Genomic DNA, 23510 nt, shown 5'->3' with positions numbered 1-23510 from the left:
GTCCGGGATGAACCTCGAACATTAAAGTTCGGGTTTGCTTATTCTTAGCCCAAGATAATAGCAGTGCTCTAACTGTAACCGCCTCTAGTCCTTAGCGAACTTCTGCATTTCCCAGCCACTCATCATCACTAGGTAAGAGGTGTCCAAACTCGACTTCCCCTTTAATCGCCATATTTTGCTACTTTTTGGTTGCTAGGGGCAACAAGTTTACGTCCCACACATGAGGCCATGATGATTACCCTCGCTGCCCCCTACTATAATAGGGAGCCTTTCATTATCGCGACATCAGGCTCCGCCCCCCGCTCAGGTGTCATCCTCCCCCTACTGAGATAGTAACACGTCTCCCACCCACTAACACTGATCAAGATGAGTAACACTATCTGCTACTGCGCATGCCCTAAAGATCCCCAGCCAGGCCAGAGCAGCAGAGCGCCGATTAATCAATAGCGTCCGCTGTACAGTCCGTGTGTGTACTCGGCGCGCGGATAGTACTGCCTGGAGAGTTCCTGGCTGAGGCTGTAGTCAGCGGTACCGAGGGGTGAGAGGAGATCGGTCCTATATCAGGCTGAGCGCTGCACCGAGCTGTGCTGTGTCCGGTAGGTGCGTCACTACGTGCATGTATACACTCACCGTACATAGCAGTGTGGGGGCATCACTTGTGTGTACTTTACCTAGCAACTGTAAATGGCAGCCGCTCATTGGCTGCTGAGGTTCAGCCCAAAACTTGATCGGTGCACACAGCTATATAGTCAGAGGAATGTACCATTATGGAGGTGTGTACCAGTGTGGAGGAATGTACCATTATGGAGGTGTGTACCATTGTAGAGGAATGTACCATTGTGTTTTTATTCTCATCATCATAAATAATACCTCCCTACTTGATCAGGTAATGGCGCGTGCCGTGGACACTATATGGCGGCACAGTCAGCCCCTATAGGCAGGTGTGTTACCGTGGGAACTGTATAATGTGCTGTAAGGCGCCATATCCTCCCACGAAGCGGCGCCTCTAGGATAAATGACTCCAGGCACCAGCTGGAGCATATATCTGTCAGGGCTTCATTGCTGGGAACCGTCATATCATATATAGTAAAACCGTGTGGAGTAGAAATGCTAATGTCCGGCCACCTAATGGTGGGAGAGCCCGCTGCGTGTCCCGGGGGTGGCGGAGAGCTTATCGCATCTAATCAGCGGCTGCAGAAATGTACCAATGTTGGAGGCTCGGTAACAATGACTCCCACATCCACAATTCAGGGAGCTGACCCCACTTTTAACGACACAGATACAATAGCGGAGCAGAGAGCCATCAGCTCCGCCATTCACCTGTGCCGTCAGCTCCACCATTCACCTGTGCCGTCGGCTCCCTGCTCCGCCATTCACCTGTGCCGTCAGCTCCCTGCTCCGCCATTCACCTGTGCCGTCAGCTCCCTGCTCCGCCCTTCACCTGTGCCGTCGGCTCCCTGCTCCGCCATTCACCTGTGCCGTCGGCTTCCTGCTCCGCCCTTTACCTGTGCTGTCAGCTCCCGCCTCCGCTCTTCACCTGTGCCATCAGCTCCGCCCTTCCCCTGTGCTGTCAGCTCCCGCCTCCGCTCTTCACCTGTGCCGTCGGCTCCCTGCTCCCCCCTTCACCTGTGCCATCAGCTCCGCCCTTCACCTGTGCCGTCAGCTCCGCCCTTCACCTGTGCCGTCAGCTCCGCCCTTCACCTGTGCCGTCAGCTCCGCCCTTCACCTGTGCCGTCAGCTCCGCCCTTCACCTGTGCCGTCAGCTCCGCCCTTCACCTGTGCTGTCAGCCCCTTGCTCCGCCCTTCACATGTGCTGTCTGAGGCCACAACATGCTGTAGTACCTGATATCACACAGAACTGATATCTCCGCTCATCGTGGGAATGGGGCAATGTGGGTATCTTTTTTCTTGTTGTACCAACCAATGGAGAGGTGGGTACTTTGGGGACATCACACTGCGTGGGGGATGGTCTGTAGGACATCATACTGAGTGGGGGATGGACTGTAGGACCTCATACTGAGTGGGGGATGAACTGTAGGACCTCATACTGAGTGGGGGATAGACTGTAGGACCTCATACTGAGTGGGGGATGGTCTGTAGGACCTCATACTGAGTGGGGGATGAACTGTAGGACCTCATACTGAGTGGGGATGAACTGTAGGACCTCATACTGAATGGGGGATAGACTGTAGGACCTCATACTGAGTGGGGGATGAACTGTAGGACCTCATACTGAGTGGGGGATGGACTGTAGGACCTCATACTGAGTGGGGGATAGACTGTAGGACCTCATACTGAGTGGGGGATGAACTGTAGGACCTCATACTGAGTGGGGGATGGTCTGTAGGACCTCATACTGAGTGGGGGATGGACTGTAGGACCTCATACTGAGTGGGGGATGGACTGTAGGACCTCATACTGAGTGGGGGATGGACTGTAGGACCTCATACTGAGTGGGGGATGGACTGTAGGACCTCATACTGAGTGGGGGATGAGCTATACAGCGAGATACTGTCAGTCACATATGTCCATGAGGTGTACACCTGACAGTGGCCACAGTTTGGATGGATGCTTAGGCATCTGTCCACCATAGAGATCTGTTATGAAGAAAGCAAACGTACTGCATAGTATATGATTCTTTGCAGTGGTCCTCTGTGTAGGAGCATGCTGTCTGCCGCACTTACAGGCCAGGCACTTGCACCTTTGTTTCATCTGTGCTTTAAAAACTAAATGCTGGAGTGGGGCTTTAAGTCGCTTGACTCACTCACATTACACAATTATTGTGACCGATGGGTCATTATTGTGCGAATCTGAAGGATTATCGGCCAGTGGAATGCGCCGTTACTCTGTAATGTTTGATAATGTTTATACATCCCCTTTGAATTGCTAAGTTCTGCAGAATATGTTGGCGCTATAGAAATAGTTTATTACTATAGGCCTTCTCACACGTCCTTTTTTCTTCTGTTTCTGCTTTGTGTGCCTATTTTACCTTCCATTTTTTATTTGATGATAATGTGTGCAAACTGTAAAGCGCTGCGGAATATGTTAGCGCTATATATAAAAAAATAAAGATAGACTATTATTACACAAAAAACAAAAATAAAATAGTGATTTCATAAGCTTGTGTTAGCAGTGGTCAAATAAACGGACATCACAGTAAATAAATAGTAACAGTACATGTAAATAACATAAAGTAGGTAGTTGACAATATTTTGAACAAAAGAGCGTAAAAGTCATCCAACCGCAACAAGGTGTGCCCAATCACCAACAAGGTGTGCCCAATCACCAACAAGGTGTGCCCAGTCACCAACAAGGTGTGCCCAATCACAAGGTGTGCCCAATCACCAACAAGGTGTGCCCAATCACCAACAAGATGTGCCCAATCACAAGGTGTGCCCAATCACCAACAAGGTGTGCCCAATCACCGACAAGGTGTGCCCAATCACCAACAAGGTGTGCCCAATCGCCAACAAGGTGAGCCCAATCGCCAACAAGGTGTGCCCAATCGCCAACAAGGTGAGCCCAATCGCCAACAAGGTGAGCCCAATCACCAACAAGGTGTGCCCAATCACCAACAAGGTGTGCCCAATCACAAGGTGTGCCCAATCACCAACAAGGTGTGCCCAATCACAAGGTGTGCCCAATCACCAACAAGGTGTGCCCAATCACCAACAAGGTGTGCCCAATCACCAACAAGGTGTGCCCAATCACCGACAAGGTGTGCCCAATCACCGACAAGGTGTGCCCAATCACCGACAAGGTGTGCCCAATCACCGACAAGGTGTGCCCAATCACCGACAAGGTGTGCCCAATCGCCAACAAGGTGAGCCCAATCGCCAACAAGGTGTGCCCAATCACCAACAAGGTGTGCCCAATCACCAACAAGGTGAGCCCAATCACCAACAAGGTGTGCCCAATCACCAACAAGGTGTGCCCAATCACCAACAAGGTGTGCCCAATCACCAACAAGGTGTGCCCAATCACCAACAAGGTGTGCCCAATCACCAACAAGGTGTAACCAATCAGGATGGACCGTAACTCTAGTATTTCACTTCACCATGTGTCAGCAGACCTCAAAATAGATGGAGCCCGTTCAGGACCCAGACCTGACTGTTTTGCACCTGCTCATGGAAAGTTATGCCAAGCCAGAAAAGAGGGAGTCACACCACTGTATGTACAATTTGCAATCTGTGCAGAGCCCCATGCAAGTGAATATAACCATGCGGTAGATCTCTGCACAGTGGGTGGCCAGGTGTTTTTTTTTTTTGTTTTGTTTTTTGCAGGAAAACTCTCACCTCTATACGCTGTGAATGTAATTCTACTGCGCACATTCCCCATCGAGAGAGCACAGGTTTTACTATGCACCAACACATCACCACCACCGGTTAGATCTGCCCAATTGATTCTCCCACAAACCGTTCGGAGCGGAATAAGATAATCCCTATTCTCTAGTGCAGTTTTACTTCTTTGCTAAGCAATTACATGCAGCGCACAGAATCCTTTAGCAAACAGGTCACACTTTAGAACACCGTGAACATGACAAAGTATTGGCGCTAGAAATTGGCCACTGTCCAACTCAAAGAATGCGAGCAACTTCCCCAACGTTCCTCCTGTACCGTTACCTGAATGACGAATCTGAGAAATGTTTGAATAAGAGTCTTAAAAAAAATAGGGGAAATAAGGAGGAATAATGGTAAAAATAAGACAGCACATGGATTTTTGAGACCTCTCCTTGCCGATGGTGAATTGGAGCATTCTTGATGACATCCATAGGCCGTAGGGATTACTGCCGCTTCAGTGTCCCTGGTCAGGAGACTATATCCTCTTTCTTTACTCTAATTTTGTCCTTTAGGAATACAATGGCGTACCACAAGACCCACGCATCCCATCTGTTCTGTTCTCTGGTATCTGCAGTATTAATATTGTCCTCCGTAGCAGAAGACCATGCACATCCAAAAGTGGAAGAGGAGGCGCACGCTGGCGGTCGTTTTGACAAAAATGTGGTACATGATAAAGAGTAAGTAAACGTATAGCTTTTAAGGGGTTGGCCAATGGCAAATGTTTATCACCTTAGATGAGCAGTGTATGTTCGCTGAGGGTCCCTGTGCTGATCCCCATGTGAGAGCAGTGTTGGCCGTGATTGCGCACTACCGCTCCAATCTATGGGCCCAGCAGAGATGGCCAAGGGCAACCACAGCTATCTCTTATCTTTCCCAAGAAAATTGAAAAGGACAGTGGTGCACAAGGGTGACGGGACACAGTAATAATACACGGACGAGGGCTGATAGTAAAGTGATGTGTAAATCTCTGTGAATTGTCTCACGGCTGTAGGTGCAGATATCAATCAATTGACAAAGCAGGCTTGGAGCTACAGTAGAATTGGACATTTGTCATTTGGCTTCTATGTATTTCGATTGCACCATTAATATTTGGTTATTCCCTATTTTCCACAGCCACATAATGGAACACTTAGAAGGAGTTGTGCAGAAGCCGGAGGCAGAAATGTCCCCTCAGGAGCTGCAGCTTCACTACTTCAAGATGCATGACTATGACGGCAACAATCTATTAGACGGCCTCGAGCTGGCCACTGCAATTTCTCACGTCCACAGGGAGGTCTGTGATCAAAGCATAAATGTGCAGAATATGGTTTTGTGTCCAGTACCTCCTCACCTGGTGCTATTACTATATGACAGACATGGAGCCCCAATTAGTGTCACTTACTAAACCAGTAATATGTACAGGTTGTCTACATCTTCAGGCCAAGGACACTCCTGATTAGCTGGAGACCCCATTGTGGAACCCTAATCTGTCGTCCATATGGATGAAAATGTTCCCTTAATTCGTTGGTCGTGTTGTCCATGGTGACATCCTCTCTGGGCGGTGTTTGGTCAATGCACTACCATTGATGAATTTGCTGGCTGTGCCCAGCCATGGTCCTTTGGAGCAACGCTATGTCCACTTTTGTTGGAGCTGGCCAGGACTGACATAGAAAAAAACTCCAAAAGGGTCAACATTTTTGCACAACTATGAGTTGCTCAAAAATTTTGCGATATTTTACACAGTTTTATTCTAAAATTTTGGAGAAAACTGCTTAATGGAACGCACCAAGCATGCAAGACTATGCCAATTCATTCAATCCTGACGTCTTGAGGACCCATTCATGAACTTAGAACAGAGTTCCCATTGCCAAGGCACCAGGACATCTTATAGTGGAGTGTTCACAGTGACATACTGTATAACTCTTTGAATAAAGTTTTGCTTCACAAGTACAACGCATTTTGAAGGGCTATGGGCTCCTGTCAAGCTCAAGAGATGTATATGTCTAACCTGCGCGTGATAAAGGAGCCCATTGTGTCTTGAAACGCGTTGTTTTGTGAGACTAACTTTTATGAAAAGACGTTATAACTTGTACGTCTCTGGCCATAATGCAGTTCTCCTGTCTGGATCATTTGTTCCCATGTGATGTTCTGGTACCTTGTTAATGGGAATACCATCCCAAGTCTCTGCAAACCTCCACTGAGCCTAGCACCAAAAATAAGAGGATAAGGACATCAGGCAGCATTGTTTTGGCTTTGTGGAGGGTCTTCAGTAGCATTGTGTCTATTTATGACATGTTTTTGGTTTCACTTGGTTTACTAGGTCTTTCTGGTAATTGTATATGTATTGGTAATGGGACCCCCAGTGATCAGACATGTATTACCTATGGATAGATGAGAAATGTATTTCATGAGGAAACCCCTTGCTTATTTTCTCCAAGCGGCATAGACCCTATTAGGTGATTTTAAGGTTGGTTTACTAAAACCGTGGGCGGTGCAGTATTTATGGACTTAAAATTAACCTATCACCATGACAATACAGTCCAATCCGAAGGCACCATGTTATACAGAAGGGTGAGCAGGTCACAGATGTATGAAGGAGACAGGTTGTGGATGGCTTTGTAGAAATTCCCGCACTTCCACAACTCGGCTGCTATTAGTGAGGTTATCATTAAATCCACTGCTGGCATCTTCTGTGTAATTTCTGACCCAATGACAATCTAAATGTGCTTGATGGGAGACAAGTCTGGAGATGCTGCAGCCATGGTGTGGTTTAGGACACACAGGTTGCTCACAGTATCTTCAGAAACATGCAACCTGGCACTATCGGGTTATAAAACTCCTCTCGGGACACTTTGGAGAAATGGCCGTACTACTGGTTCCACGATTGATTAGTTTTGCTCTAAGTGTAATTGGAGGTCACATACAAAGGTGTCAGACCTGATGAATCGTTCCTTTCTTACTTGGACTCAGTGTTAACCATAGATTAACTTGGAAACCATTTTGGCAACATCATGTAAAGGTCTTCACAAGAGAACGTGAAAGTGTCCTAGGAGCCGTTTTTCAACAGGACTATTGTAATCAGCCTCCATGGGCTAAACGTCCCACCATAGCCAGCAGCGTCGCACATCTATGAAGTCATTGGTTGGTAATTGCCAGGGAGCTGCCAGCAGCAGATCTTGATGATTTTCCAAGTGCATTCAGCAAGGCAGAACCTTCCTCAGACAACCATTAATAACCTCATTGATAGCAGCTAAAGGGTATAAGTGCTGGGATTTCTTCATGTGACGCTTATGTTCCAATACTGAATAAATGGAGATGTTTTGAAATGTTGTTTCCATTTTTTTGACCTATGCAGACCATTATCATATTGATCCATCATGTGATTTCCACAATTCTTTGACTTTTCCTTCTTTGTCCTGCAGTTTCAATGCTGAGGAATGTATTCAGTGTTAATTTGTATGGTCTTTACCAAGGGGCATGGCTTACAGGATTGTCTGAGGATTTTAGGCTGCTCTTCAGAACTCCCGTTTGAGCTTCACCTGTTTAGTAAAGACCTTAAAAAGTAGCACTAAATAAAAAGTTCTCTATCTCTCGATCAGTATGGCGAATTAAAAAAAAACCATAAAATATTGGAAAACTCCAGGGAGCAGCAGAAATAAAAAAGAGAAACTGGTCACTTTTAACTTGGTAACAGATCAGCAAACCTTTTATTCCTTAATCCCTTCTAATTGTATACATAATATAGTGTAAGTGCATTACAGTGCGCACTGATCGCCATCTTGCCTGGTTTTCAGAATCGCTCAGGTCCTCTTCTAAGTCACATGACTTCAACTGTGACTCCGCGAAACACACCGGGGTTTATGTCTGGCCCAGAAGTGGCTTTCATTGTGAGGTCTCATAGGCCTTCATTGTTGGAGGTAGCACCACCCCACACACCGGTCTCTGGGTGATCCGGCAAAGACACGGAGCAATGACATGACCCAGAAGAGGACCATAGCGGCAGTGCAAATAGGAAAACGACGGCCACTGAGTGTTTTTTGTGCACCCATACTACATTATAGACATATTTAGAGGGGCTTAGAGGATAAATTGTGTGCTGTGAGTGCTTCTATACCTATACTTCCCCATGTGATGAGCCTTGCAGAAATTTGCATTACTGAAATGTGTCCCATTGATCTGATCAGGTTTGTAAAGATTGCACAGACTGCAGAAACAACCCTCTGCAGATGAATGGAGCAAAATTTCCATTTTTTGTACTAAATAGATGCATAACCTGAGTATTTCAATTCCTATGGAATTTATTTAATGAGATAGTCCAGGATTAGTCCAAATGCAACTCTACAAAGTGTACAGTACAGAGCAAAAGTTTGGACACACCTTCTCATTTAAACATTTTTCTGTATTTTCATGACTATGAAACTTGTACATTCACACTGAAGGCATCAAAACTATGAATTAACACATGTGGAATTATATACTAACAAAAAAGTGAGAAACAACTGAAATTATGTCTTATATTCTAGGTTCTTCAAAGTAGCCACCTTTTGCTTTGATGACTGCTTTGCACTCTCTTGGCATTCTCTTGATGAGCTTCAAGAGGTAGTCACCGGGAATGGTTTTCACTTCACAGGTGTGCCCTGTCAGGTTTAATAAGTGGGATTTCTTGCCTTATAAATGGGATTCGGACCATCAGTTGTGTTGTGCAGAAGTCTGGTGGATACACAGCTGATAGTCCTACTGAATAGACTGTTAGAATTTGTATTATGGCAAGAAAAAAGCAGCTAAGTAAAGAAAAACGAGTGGCCATCTTTACTTTAAGAAATGAAGGTCAGTCTGTCTGAAAAATTGGGAAAACTTTGAAAGTGTCCCCAAGTGCAGTGGCAAAAACCATCAAGCGCTACAAAGAAACTGGCTCACATGAGGACCGCCCCAGGAAAGGAAGACCAAGAGTCACCTCTGCTTCTGAGGATAAGTTTATCCGAGTCACCAGCAGAAATCGCAGGTTAACAGCAGCTCAGATTAGAAACCAGGTCAATGCCACACAGAGATGAGGAGACTTTGTGCAGCAGGCCTTCATGGTAATATAGCTGCTAGGAAACCACTGCTAAGGACAGGTAACAAGCAGAAGAGACTTGTTTGGGCTAAAGAACACAAGGAATGGACATTAGACCAGTGGAAATTTGTGCTTTGGTCTGATGAGTCCATATTTGAGATCTTTGGTTCCAACCACCGTATCTTTGTGCGACGCAGAAAAGGTGAATGGATGGACTCTACATGCCTGGTTCCCACCGTGAAGCATGGAGGAGGAGGTGTGATGGTGACACTGTTGGGGATTTATTCAAAATTGAAGGCATAATGAACCAGCATGGCTACCACAGCATCTTGCAGCGGCATGCTATTCCATCCGGTTTGCGTTTAGTTGGACCATCATTTATTTTTCAACAGGACAATGACCCCAAACACACCTCCAGGCTGTGTAAGGGCTATTTGACCAAGAAGGAGACTGATGGGGTGCTACGCCAGATGACCTGGCCTCCACAGTCACCAGACCTGAACCCAATCAAGATGGTTTGGGGTGAGCTGGACCACAGAGTGAAGGCAAAAGGGCCAACAAGTGCTAAGCATCTCTGGGAACTCTATCAAGATTGTCGGAAGACCATTCCCGGTGACTACCTCTTGACGATCATCAAGAGAATGCCAAGAGTGTGCAAAGCAGTCATCAAAGCAAAAGGTGGCTACTTTGAAGAACCTAGAATATAAGACATAATTTCAGTTGTTTCACACTCTTTTGTTAAGTATATAATTCCACATGTGTTAATTCATAGTTTTGATGCCTTCAGTGTGAATGTACAATTTTCATAGTCATGAAAATACAGAAAAATCTTTAAATGAGAAGGTGTGTCCAAACTTTTGGTCTTATTAATGTGAAAAAAATTAACTTTTTTGAATTTACCAAATGGCTGTAATGAAACAAAGAGTGAAAATTTTAAAGGGGTCTGAATACTTTCCGTACCCACTGTAGGTAAGCTAATCCAAACTGTTTTTTTTTCCTTTCAGGGAAATAATGACAACACCCAGACAATATCCGAGCCAGAACTGATAGCCATGATAGATGACGTTCTCCGGGATGACGATATGAATAATGACGGATTCATTGATTATGCAGAATTTGCTAAATCGATGCAATAAAGACTTTTTACCAATGAAAACTGCCTAAATGTGACCGTTCCATACAGTTTCTCTCTCTAGGGTGTAACGCTCTGCACCGCACAGCTGTCTGTTTCTTGTTGTGGGTTCACAGTCGTGATTTCCTGCTATCATTGGTTATTGGTCTGGAACATAGAAGGTGGATGAGGAGATGCATCTGTCTAAATACCCCTTTAATGTGTGTTACAATATATATCTATTTATTCTATTCGTGTTTCAAGCGGAGATCATTTGTTAGACTGAGCCTTTGAGTGATCAGTCCTAATCTATCAAGGGCAAAAACATGAAAGAACAGGTTGGATTTGCTGCTTTTAGATCCGGTCTCCTCTATGCTTCCAGGGGACATGGCAGGAAATGTTGTCATGGGGGCACAAAGAAAATTCAGTGGGGCTGACACCCAAAAGAGGGGAGCTAGAGCCACACATTGGGGCGTCCGAGAGCACAAGAGTTAATGGCCAAGCTCCCTTCCCATAGTGTAATTTGTTGGAAGTGTCATACCCCTGGCCACACAGCCGCCCGTTGTCCCGTGAAAACCGAGCCAATGGACTGCAGCATAATAATAATAATAATCTTTATTTATATAGCGCCAACATATTCCGCAGCACAGGAATAGGACGGCACTGCTCGTATTTTGCATATCCTGCCTGCAGTGCAGTTCCCCAAACGGGAGAGTGGCCACAGGCATTCTCCGTGACAGTAAATGGTGTGCAAGTGACTGGCCAAGTGGCAGGGTCCCTATGAGGTAGTGGAGAAAGTTGGGGAGGTCAACTACAAAATCCACCAACCAAGGAAGTGGAAGCCCTACCAGGTATACCACATGAATCCAATCAAACCTTGGCAGGACAGAGAACCTGAGGAAACCCATTGTCTGCTCGCCGAGTCCAAGGTCAGTGCAGGGAATGTTAAGGTGGCAGACACCTTATCCCGCTCGCAGAAGCAGCAGTGGCGGGAGTTACTGCAGCAGAACAGAACCCTGTTCTCAGAACTTCCCGGGTGTACAAAGGTTATAGAACATGAGGTTCTGACAGAGCCTCATGCCCAGGTCAATGTGAAACCATGTCGGATTCCTGAAGCTTGTCGAGAGGTAATCTTGAAGGAGGTAAAGCGGATGCTGAGCCTAGGAGTCATCGAAGAGTCCAAAAGTGACTGGTCCAGTCCAATAGTCTTGATGACGAAATCAGATGGGGAATGGCGGTTTTGCAACGACTATAGGAAGCTGAATGAATGAATGAAGTCTCTTAAGTGTGATGCTTACCCTATGCCCCGAGTCGATTAATTGAGAGGATAGGGCTAGCTCGATACATTACTACCCTTGACCTCACAAAAGGGTATTGGCAAAACCCAATGTCTCAAGATGCCAAGGAGAAGACTGCCTTTTAAACGCCAGATGGGTGCTTCCATTACACAAGCATGCCGTTTGGGTTACAAAGCGCTCCAGCTACATTCCAGAGAGCCATGGATCGGATCCTGGCCCCCCACAAAAGGCACACTGTGGCCTCTGCACTATAAGCCCAGATTGATTATAAAACTGTATCTTGAATATGTTTTGGTAAACAGCTAAAATGCCAAAACTTTTGTCCAAGTATTTCTGGACTTAACTGTAGATTCATGCCCAGAACAATGGCCGATCGTCACAATAACAAGTCTATCAGCCCTTGTTTGAAAGCCCTTATACATAGATCAATGTAAACTGTATGGGTCAAACATTCATTAATATGATCGTTTGATCCCTCTACATTTTGCATATTGATGGCAGCACATCCTCCGTTTACATGGGGTGATGTGCTGCCGACCCCATTAAGAGAAGCAGTCTCATGACAAACGTATGCTTATTCAGCTGCCATGATTACTCGGACCAGTGATTTGGAATGAAGCTCATTAAGGCAATTACTGATATCAGTGACAGGACCTTCACTCATATTTACTCTTGGTTGTATTTTCTGCTACTGTACAAGATCCTGTGGTTATCCAGTAGATCCTGACTACAAACAGTCTTCTCTGTAGTCGGATTTTTACTCTTAGAATATGTTTTTAAACTTGGGCACAAACCCAGTGGCTTTTCCAAGAGGAAGAAACTTTAGGACATGTTAGGCATTTTCTGTCCTGAAGCGTCTTTTTTTGGGTTGTTTCCGCAGTGGTTGTTTATGGGTTGTCTTTTTTTTTACTGATGTTTTCCTGTAATTTTTTTTTCTCCATTTAACAATGAAGAAACCTCCAGTGCTTAGTAAGGAAAAAGACACTCAACAAGACGCCTTCCCATTGGCTTGTAAAGTACAGAACGTCTTCTGAGCTGAAAATGTCTGAAGAATGATGAGATCATTGCTTTTAGTCCCTTGGTGTCTTTTGAAACCTGAGGCAATAGCGAAAAAAAACCACTCAAAAGATCAAATGAGTGTAGAAATGTCGTGTGCACATACCCTTATGCTTGCATACGTTGCTTTTTCTAGGGGTGCCTCATCTTAGTAAAGGACTTTTAGCAAGTGCCACGATGGAGTCAAGGATCTGTTCACATTGGAGTATCTTGGCCATTTTGGGTTATTAATGAAAACCGTTGCACTAGCCCTACTGGATCACGTGACCGGACAGAGAGGAGTGTGTGAGGCACGCACCTATGAAAGCAAATGACTACTGAGCTCTGAGTTTGAAATCCTGATTGGCCGTTCTGAAAAGGTTAAAGGGGTATTCTCATCCCCAAGAAGCTATCCCAAGATATTGCAGGTGTAATAATAATATTAGCAAATACCTCCAATTAGAAATTTAGAATAGTTCTTCTGATTAGCTACATTGCTTACCCCATGTGCATGTCATTGTAGTAGCATGGTTACAACCACTCATATAGTGATAATTGTTAGTGGTCGTAACCATAAATAAGCTAATAAATAATACAATACCTTACAAATACAAATGTTGAATCTGGCTCCAAATTTGCTATATGCCAACTATACAGATAATAATTAGTGATGGGTGAACATGCTGGCATAAGGTGTTATCTGAGCATGCTCGGGTGCTAATTGAGTGTCTTCAGCGTGCTCGAAAAATATGTTCCAGCCCCCGCAGCTGCATGTCTCGCGGCTGTTGGACAGACGCAACACATAGGTAACCAATGCATGCTTTGCAGCTATCGAACAGCCACAAGACATGCAGCCGCGGGGACTGGAACATATTTTTTGAGCACGCTGAAGTCACTCCTGACTGAGCATGCTCAGATAACACCTAATCCGAGCACATTCGCTCATCAGTAATAATAATGTCTTCAATAACGTGCACAATGCAGTACAGGTCATACACCTCCAGAGCACGAGACAAATGTGTGTTATATTACATTTATGGATAGGGCATTAAAAGAAACAAACTGTAGCTGTTAGACAGCGCACCATATAAAAACTTACCATGTTTTTGATCATTTAGTACAGCCAATCAAAACAAGCCTTTTGGTACAGCAGCTATTTATTCTGTGCATTAAATCAGATAAATTGTAAAAAATAGATATTATGGCGAAGGAGACAGATTAACAATTAAAGTTTTTTAAACATTAACCTCCCTTGAGCCATTTTACCATACGTCCGTATACCCCCAAAATTCTTTTTCTAGACTGCACTGTTATATCCAGTAATAAAAACTTATTTGTTTACTTTTATTAAATGTTTTTTAACATGGGAGTTTATGGGTTCCGGATACATTTGGTGCTTTTCCCAGCACAGGAAATCAGTGTGATCTCCTTAGGCCGCGGTCACACGCTGCGCTGCCATAGGCGGTAGCATAGACACGCCCTCCTGCAGCAGCGAATGAGTACATGAGTTTGCAGTGTGCCCTTGCACTCATTGGTGGTTATGGGGGGTGTGGCTTCTGGTCGTACACGGCGGAATTCCAGCTTCGGGGTCTTTATACCGCAACTGATATCTCTTCTGTAGTCATTGCCCTTACCTACACTGATACATTGTGACAATTATCAGCTGCGTGAAAGTGAAAGATTTTCAGCTATTTTTTTTTTTTAACTGTAAAAGTTATGTATTTATCAATGTATTGATGGTGATGAAAGTCTAGTAGAACGGAAGAACATTATTTTTCTTTACCTGATTAAGTCTTACGAGACCTGATTAGCCCTTTATGGGGGTTGTGCTGAATCATGGCTTAATTTAAAGGGTTTGTTCACCCCTGAATTTTTTTTTTACAGCACCCATCCAACATGGTGTAAAATAATAATAATAATAAAAAATACTTCCAAAAATAAAATAACAGATACATCTGATTTAAACAGTAGGTAATTTTCTGATGATAGCTTCCCTTTAAACATAACCAATTATTGAGTAATATTTTCATTTTTGGATGTTTTATGAAAGAAGTGTCAATTATCGTGAAAAGCAGTACTTCAAACTTCAGCCCAATCGAAGGTCCACCGTAGCGTCCACCATTAAAGTCCTAAAAAGTGCTGTTGATCGCTGATGGTTTTGGTTATGCGGTTGCGCCATGAAAAATTTCCAGCCTAAATAAATGCTGGTAACGCCCCACTTCTATGAAAGCGGTTAGCCTTGCCTCGAAAATAGTGAAGATCAGACTCTAAGAAGAAGCATTCGGCTTTTGCGGTATATTTCATGAAGCATTTGCTCAAGTTCTCGTCATGAATTCATCAGCTTTTAACTCCAGTGAGAGGGTGGATCTAATGCGGCCATGGGTGCTAAGGTTATCATGGAAGATGATAATCCAGTGCTTGGGGAATTGATGGACCTAAGGGAATTGTACCAGTCGTCATGCTGGCGGGAGGAAGGGGCGGCAGATGGTATGTGAGGGTGTGTGCTGGAACACATGAACTGGCCCACAGATGAGGCGGGCTGATAACCGGTAGGGGTCATTGATGTAAATCTGGGAATGTGGTTTAGTGTATGAGGATATTGGTACTGCCGGGACGCTGGCGACATAGAGCATACTCCAGGCATAAGACCGCTGCAGGCAATCATGCCACTTGCTGTCACAGATTTCTGATTGGTTCTTTCATGTTTGCGATGTTTCGCTCTCCGGTTTTGAAACCACACCTGAAATATACAGAAATTAAACTTAAATTAGACTTGTAGTAAATGTCTGTCCTTTAAGGGGTTGTCCACTTCTTGTCAACCCATATGTTTGCCTCCAGTAAAATAATAACACTTATACTGGCCGCCGGTGTTGTTCCATCAGTGTTGTCACTGGCACTCCCGGGGATCGCGTGACATTGTTACGTCATGCGATCCCTGCTGACAATCAGTGCCAGCTTTACTCTCCCTGCCTTTGGACGTATCACATACATCCAGAGGAGGTAAGATGGCAGCAGCTTTCACTTCTTAGGTATGTATGTGATACGTCCAAAACCAGGGAGAGTAAAGCTGGCACTAATTGTCAGCAGGGATGTAACAATGTCACGCGATCCCTGGGAGTGCCAGTGCCGACACTGATGGAACAACACCGGAGGCCAGTATAAGTGTTATTATTTTATAAGGTGGAAAGGGAAATCTTCAGATTGAGAAGGGATTTTCTATGTAGTGGACATCACCTTTAAAGGGAACCTGTCACCCCCAAAATCAAAGGTGAGCTAAGCCCACCGGCATCAGGGGCTTTTCTACAGCATTCTGGAATGCTGTAGATAAGCCCCGATGTATCCTGAAAGATGAGAAAAAGAGGTTAGATTATACTGACCTGGGGGGTCCGATCCGATGGGCGTCGCGGTCCGGTCCGGGGCCTCCCATCTTTATAGGATGACGTCCTCTTCTTGTATTCACGCTGCAGCTCTGGCGTACTTTGTCTGTCCTGTTGAGGGCAGAGCAGAGTACAGCAGTGCGCAGGAGCCAGGCCTCTCTGACCTTTTCCGGCACCTGCGCACTGCAGTACTTTGCTCTGCCCTCAACAGGACAGATAAAGTACGCCTGTGCTAGAGCTGCAGCATGAAGACAAGAAGAGGACGTCATCCTATAAAGATGGGAGGCCCCGGACCGCCCCTGGGCGAGTATAATCTAACCTCTTTTTCTCATCTTTCAGGATACATCGGGGGCTTATCTACAGCATTACAGAATGCTGTAGATAAGCCCCTGATGCCGGTGGGCTTAGCTCACCTTCGATTTTGGGGGTGACAGTTTCCCTTTAAAGTGAACCTATAGAAACTAAGAAAATCAGAAAAAAAAATTAACACTAGGTGAAATAAGACTTTTTTCAGATACATTTAATTACCAAATAACTTGATTTTTCTCAGTATTAGGGTATGTTCACACATCTTGTTTTCCTGCATTTTTTCTTGTATTTTTTGCACGCTTTTGTTGTGCAAAATATAGCATTTTAACTTCCCAGCAAAGTAAATCAGGTTTCAGAAATCTTAAAATCATGCTTATTTTTTTCCTTGCAGATTTGTAGCAGATGTAAATGAATGGGAAAAAGAGGCATGAAAATTGCATGCTAAAAAAAGCACATTTTTATGCAGCATTGTTCCTGCCAAGAGACACTTTTTTCATGCAGAATGTATACAGCAAATACTGTGTGCACATTCCCTTATAGTGAAGCAGGTTTTACTTTCAGTTAACCAAAGTGAGCACAAAATTATTTTCTCTGGCAGATACCAGTGCATCCCAATGTCGTGTGTACCAGCAAAACTCTATTCAAGGTAACATTTTCCTCACTCCCCACATCAAGGGGCATGAACTTTATATAAAATATTGTTATATATCAGCCATGTAATACAATGTCCCTGTGTCTGTGCAGAGAATGGAGGAGGATAAATGTACCTTTAGTGTGTTTGTGTGCAGGGGGAGGCTCAGATTGGCCCGGTCAAAAATTAGTCATTTACATGGATTTGCTCTTTTAGCAGCCCTGTCCTCCTATTGCAGATGAATCCTTTGAGAAGCTGGAACAGATTTTACCTCTGCAGCTGTTTCTTGTATCCTCCTGCTGCTTTATAATACACAGGAATCCATCTTACATTGCTTCACATATCACTACATCCAGCAGCACAGATCCCTCCTGTGATTGTATGCTGCACACCTTCCCCCTTACATATAGTGCATAGGCGATATATGGTAAAACTCTTTTAGGTTTTCCCTATCGGTAGCAGCAGGCAGAATTCTAACTATCCATTTTTCGGCAATGTTTTTTTTTTTTTTGCAGAGGTACACAAAGTATATATGACAAAAATAATATGGCATGCTGTGTCACATACTATATTATGGCAGACGCAATGGACTATTTGTCTAAAATGGTGTAATTTTATGACTTCATGATTTTTCCCCATGGCTGATATTCAGTTTCTTTAGATACTAGCGAAAAATGAACCAAAAAAGTACAAATAACTAAATAAACACAGGGTAATAGTTCCAGGGGATTTGATGGTGACAAATGGAGGTAAAATAAACAAGTGCACCACAAACTCCATTTCCTAACAGTATTATTGTAAACTAGATTGTGGCCCGATTCTAACGCATCGGGTATTCTAGAATATGCATGTCCCCGTAGTATATGGACAATGATGATTCCAGAATTCGCGGCAGACTGTGCCCGTCGCTGATTGGTCGAGGCAACCTTTATGACATCATCGTCGCCATGGCAACCATTATGACATCTACGTCGATACTGTGCCCGTCGCTGATTGGTCGAGGCGAATTCGTGGCAGACTGTGGCCGTCGCTGATTGGTCGAGGCAACCTTTATGACATCATCGTCGCCATGCTGTGCCCGTCGCTGATTGGTCGAGGCCTGGCGGCTTCGACCAATCAGAGACGCGGGATTTCCAGGACAGACAGACAGACAGAAAAACCCTTAGACAATTACAGTATATATATAGTATATATAGATGGATGAATATTCACCTGTATCCTTGCTTCATTCAGCTTGGTGATCTTCGCCAGTTCCTCTCGACAGTATATGTCAGGATAGTGGTTCTTGCTAAAAGCTGCTTCCAAATGTTCCAGCTGTTCTTGGCTAAACGTTGTGCGGTGCCTACGTCGGGTTGGGGTTGGATAATGGGGTGGGACATGTCTATTCGATGATAGTAATGCACTGCCATCTACCCCAGAGACATCTGTAAACCCCTTATAAGAACTATCAATGTCTAAAATAAATAAAAAAATTGAAAAAAACCCATGTTATACGCAGGTAGATATTTAAAGGACGCCTTCAATTTTATAGAATACATTTCTTGACCCCTGTACAAATGTGCGCACATTTATTAGCAGATTAGTGGTCGTTTACAAATACATCAAAGTGAATAAAACTTGCTCGATTGTAATAAAAAATATTCGATTTAAAAGGGTTTTCCCAAAATTGCAAGTTAGTCTTGCGCTTGAGGAGCTTAAAAGATTTCATTCCAAATATGATCGCAAAGCCAATGTTTTCGAAGCCTTTCCATGCAGCAATTCTGTTAAAAAAATAACAATTTTTTAATAATAAAATGGAACTGTCACCAAATTTCAAATCACAAACTACATAGATCCTGTGGACTGGTGTACTCACTTTGAAAATCCATGTCAGAATCGCTGTATAATCCTTTTGAAAGCTTAAACTCCTCCACCTGGCCTGATTAACAACTTTCTAAGCACCCCACCTCTCTGCTGCTGAATCTCCACCTACCTGGCCATGTTGACGTCTCCTCAGTGCCCCGCCTCCCCGTTGCTGATAGCTCACACTGCTCAGCACAAGCTGCAGCTGTCAGGTCCGGTGGGTAGGGAACGAATACACTTAGCTCATGTATCCATCTCCCTAATTAGCTGGAGCTCGTAAAATACTCATGTTAATTTTACAACCATTCTGATTCTGATTTTCAACGTATTTACACCAGCCTCATCTGGTCCAAGAGAGCTATGATATAATAATGTATGCAGGGATTATATTTTTATAAACATTACCAAAAAATCCCTACCTTGAAGTTAAGTCCCGTATGAAAAAAATCTTATATTTTAGCCGAGCCATCAGTGATATGTGTCATACAGTCTTTAGAAAATGTGTAACAGAACAGGACAAAAAATAAAAAAAATTATAATAAATAAAAGCAATAAATCCTAGCTATTTAGCCACATGATACATATTGATTATGCGTCATTTAAAGAAAAATATGCTCCCAGATTTTACAGTGTAAGGAGTATACATCACTGTCCCCTGTAATAATACATCATGGAGGGGGTGCAGGTGTATGAAGAAGGCTCAGGTGCTGAGCCCGCTCCATACAAAGCAGGTGGCAGCTGTGTTATACAGCCAGCACCTACCATTAACATCACCCATCGGTGATAGTTCCAATCACTGCTATTTAACCATTTAGATGCCACAGTCAGTCTCTGACAGCATCATTTAAGTGGCATGTTGATGGAATTACTAAGGGCTGCCATGGCAGCCGGGAGCATTCAGCAGGCCGCTGCCATCTTGGTACACCTGTGATGACTAGCCACAGGCTGTGCTTCATAGGAAACCTTGATTTTCACTAAAAAGTACAATACTGAAGTTTTTTAGTATATATTACAAGTGATCAAATGTTTGTAGTTTGAAGTCATCATGAAGTATAAAAAAAACCAAAGAAAAATTAAAATAGGGTCTTAGAAATGTATAAAAAATAGAATGAAGTAAATCTAAAAAAAATAAGCATAATTGATATTTCCACATCTGTAAAAGTTTTACCAGAATAAAATAAAAATATTTAACATATGATAAATGTTGTAAAAAACAAACAAACTTGAAACTCAAAAATTGCCTTTGTTATGGTCACTATTCTTCCCCACAAAAAATGCAATAAAAAATGGAACTATTAAAAACATCAGGTCAGCAAAAAAAAAAAAGACCTCTCGCTTCTACATTGACAGTAAAATACAAAAATGATAGGTCTCTGAAAATGGTGATAAACCAATTTTTGGATCAGAATTTTTTTATACAACTAAATTAGTAAAAAAAAAAAAAAAAAAACACTCTACAAATTTAATATCACTGTAATCACAGTGACCTGGAGACTCATGTTACCAGGTCATTTTATCACAGAAGGAATGCCATAAAAACAAAACCCAACAAACAATGGCAGAATTGTATTTTGTTCACTAGTTTATCCAATTTAGAATTCTTTTCCTTGTTTTTAAAGCTTCAACTAGTTCTGTAAAAAAATAAAACAGGCCCTAATACGGCTATTGTAATGGAAAATTGAAAAATGTATGGCTCTTGGAATAAAGAAAAAAAAATAAATTGCAGAAACTAAAATTGTCTGCATCCTAAAGCGGTTAAATAGATCTCTTAGACCTGATGAGACCCATGTACTTATTTTGAACATCTATATCAAAAAGGTTATATACAGTAATCGCAACATAAAGATGAGCATTTTATGAGTTAAGCTACAGGGGAGATAATAAAAATGCTCATTTAAATATTAGGAAGAAAAACTTTCAAAATGGATTATACAACCACTCTGATTATGGATTTTCAAAGAAAGTACTCCGGCCTCATCAGGACTCCAGGATCTATTTAATAATGCCTGCAGTCTGGATTATGAAAGCTGATGACTGCTACGCTTTCAAGAATCCATACATAAAAAACGGATTTTGTGAACAATTTCAGACAGTTTATACAAGTCAGGATGTGAAATCCCAGATTATGGGGACATCTATGTTAGTCGTATTACAATGGTATAACAAGAGTTAAATAGTGCATAATAGCGATGCTAGAAGTTCACTGGTCAGAAGGGAAAACTTTTTAATTCCCATTTATTTCATTGAAAATTCTAGTAAAATGGAGCAATGGGAAGAAGAGTGAACCGAGCATCAGGATGTGTGTGTCCGTGTAAGGCCGCGTGCACACCACTGTATGACAGGTGCGTATTAAAGGGATCCATGAGGCTTACACCATAGTTCACTCTTATATGGAGGCTCATAAAGGGCCTTTCTCACAGATTCATATAGAATCCGAAAAGGAGAGAAGGGAAGAGAAGGAATGAGAGAATGAAGGAATACATGATAGGTCTGAGGCAGAATGAAAGATGTAACGGGCTGACAATTATAGATAATTAAATCTATATTAGATATATGTAAGATTGGCACAGATGGATAATATAGAAAAATCAATGAGAGATTAGATAATAAGGTAATATACATAGAAATATAAGATAGACAGTGAAGATAGATACATGAATAGTACGGATAGATAATAGATACATAAGTATAGTGCATAGATGATAGATAATATAAATAGAAAGATAAGATAGACAGTATAGATAGAGTTATAGATGTTAGATTGATGTATAGATTAGATAATGATAGATAGGTTGCAAGCTATCCAGACTTTTCTGTACAGTCGGCACAGAGTAACACTTGTACAGGATATTATGACTAGTTCTCATAATTTTACAATTGACAATGAATGCAGCTGATGTCTTCATTTGCACATAATGGGCAGTGGATATGTATCACTTACAATCTCAATGATCAATGATTAATTAATGTGTCAGTAAAACAATGTTGACTGTCGGTAATTTTTTTTTATAAGCTGTCCAGAAAAATGTAAAAATCAAGTTGGAAATCCTGACAGATAGATAGATAGAAAGATAGATAGATAATAGATAGATAGAAAGATATAGATAGATAGTTAATAAATAATATATAGATAGATAGATAATAGATGATAGATAGATAGACAGATAGATAGATAATAGATAGATGATAGATAGATAATAGATAGATGATAGATAGATAATAGATAGATGATAGATTAATAGATAGATAATAGATAGATTTGAGATAATAGATCAATAATAGTTAGATGATAGATAATGAATTTATAGATAGATAAGCTGTCCAGAAAAATGAAAATCAAGTTGGCAATCCTGATAGATAGATATATAGATAATAGATAGATGATAGATAAATAGATAGATAATAAATAGATAATAGATAGATGGATAGATAATAAATTCCCGGTGCCGCTTTGTACCTGGACATAACTTGCACTCACCGGCTGTTGATGTCACGGCTGCGATCTCCGTGTAGACTTCGTGGTATTCTGAGCACTTCTTCTTGGGGACTTTAATTCTCGCATCCTCCATCTTGCCCTGGCTTATCTCACGTGCTTGTGGTCCGCTCGCTGGAGGTTTGGTTGTGGCTCTTGCTTTTTTCCCACAATTTTAAGTTATCAGGTGTGATGTCATCCCAAGCCTCGTCTGATGGGTCCACCAATCCTATCCATCCCCTGCTAATTACATGGAGCTCCAAGCTAATCAGGGAGGGAGAGAACAGGCTCTGCGCAACCTCTGACCTGACAGAGACACTGACTGCAGCCGCTGGGAGGCTCTCCCCATTGTGAGGTGCACACAGTTGAGATAACAGACTGTGGGTGGCATCAGGAAGGTGGACAAAGAAAAGTATAAACGAAGATTGCAGGTTGTTTTACATATTGGAAATGTTAGAAGAGCCTGACCTAACACAGACCTTTTACCACCATTATAATCACATTTATTGTGATAAAATGGGATTTGCATGTTTATCCCGTAAACAGCTCCACTTTTGTCTATGGCTGCGTCAGGTATTGCAGCGTGGCAACAATTCACGTAAATGCCGTGACACCACGTATGACTTAGTATATCATTAATCAAGAGAATGTTTCAGGAGTTGCAAGATTTCTCATGTTGCAGATAAAACATTTACAAAAAATATCATGTTGGGGTACAATGACCAAATCAGGATTGCAGGCCATGTCTAATGCTGCTGTAAGTCACAGCTGATCTTACATATTGATTTCTGCAATTAGATGCTCAATCTCCAGGCAAAAGATAACTACACAGTAGATATACACAGAATGACAATTTGGGGGTGTCTTCGTACTCTGTTGCCGCCTAGTAGTATGGCCTGACCTCTGACCGTCGTGTCTCTGGGCTAGTGGCCATGACATTCTGCACAGACAGGTCACATGCTTGAAGAGGATTGAAGCAAACTGCTGAAAGACCCTCGTAAAGGAGACAGTTTCTACCATGTTTGTTGGGCCACTCTGCACCCACTAATGGGTTTTTATGCTA

At 42.8% G+C, this 23510-nt stretch overlaps 2 protein-coding genes across 3 annotated transcripts; one reads left to right on the top strand and one right to left on the bottom strand.

Moving 5' to 3' along the window:
- Positions 1-361: 361 nt before the first annotated feature.
- On the top strand, positions 362-10528 carry MCFD2 (multiple coagulation factor deficiency 2, ER cargo receptor complex subunit). Of its 2 annotated transcripts, none has more exons than XM_077282424.1 (4): positions 362-596; positions 4853-5017; positions 5454-5613; positions 10377-10528. In XM_077282424.1, exons 2-4 carry the CDS (start codon positions 4860-4862, stop codon positions 10506-10508), a joined length of 450 nt encoding a protein of 149 aa, XP_077138539.1. In that variant the 5' UTR covers positions 362-596; positions 4853-4859; the 3' UTR covers positions 10509-10528. The 2 variants fall into 2 exon arrangements, with proteins under 2 accessions (XP_077138539.1, XP_077138540.1); XM_077282425.1 differs by having other exon boundaries at positions 446-600.
- A 4228-nt stretch (positions 10529-14756) lies between these two features.
- LOC143809080 (homeobox protein prophet of Pit-1-like) lies at positions 14757-22558 on the bottom strand. Its single transcript, XM_077292238.1, has 3 exons — positions 22454-22558; positions 18346-18587; positions 14757-15556 (listed from the first exon to the last, which is right to left on the bottom strand). The coding sequence occupies exons 1-3, from the start codon at positions 22542-22544 to the stop codon at positions 15161-15163; spliced, it is 729 nt and encodes a 242-aa protein (XP_077148353.1). The 5' UTR covers positions 22545-22558; the 3' UTR covers positions 14757-15160.
- Between the last annotated feature and the right edge of the window lie 952 nt (positions 22559-23510).

Source organism: Ranitomeya variabilis, chromosome 2 (assembly GCF_051348905.1).
Source record: "Ranitomeya variabilis isolate aRanVar5 chromosome 2, aRanVar5.hap1, whole genome shotgun sequence".
NCBI lineage: Eukaryota > Metazoa > Chordata > Amphibia > Anura > Dendrobatidae > Ranitomeya > Ranitomeya variabilis.
The sequence above is the reverse complement of the archived record's forward strand: the minus strand, read 5'-3'. Positions and strand labels throughout refer to the sequence as shown.

What these genes read in the sequence shown, in the direction of transcription:
- LOC143809080 (XM_077292238.1), bottom strand. Translation starts at nt 22,544, where the DNA reads ATGGAGGATGCGAGAATTAAAGTCCCCAAGAAGAAGTGCTCAGAATAC. An exon ending in AGCCGTGACATCAACAGCCG is followed by an intron (nt 18,588 to 22,453) that starts GTGAGTGCAAGT and finishes TATTTATTTTAG; the next exon opens with ACATTGATAGTTCTTATAAG. An exon ending in TGAATGAAGCAAGGATACAG is followed by an intron (nt 15,557 to 18,345) that starts GTGAATATTCAT and finishes TGTATATTTCAG; the next exon opens with GTGTGGTTTCAAAACCGGAG.
- MCFD2 (XM_077282424.1), top strand. Translation starts at nt 4,860, where the DNA reads ATGGCGTACCACAAGACCCACGCATCCCATCTGTTCTGTTCTCTGGTA. An exon ending in AATGTGGTACATGATAAAGA is followed by an intron (nt 5,018 to 5,453) that starts GTAAGTAAACGT and finishes TATTTTCCACAG; the next exon opens with CCACATAATGGAACACTTAG. An exon ending in TTTCTCACGTCCACAGGGAG is followed by an intron (nt 5,614 to 10,376) that starts GTCTGTGATCAA and finishes TTTTCCTTTCAG; the next exon opens with GGAAATAATGACAACACCCA.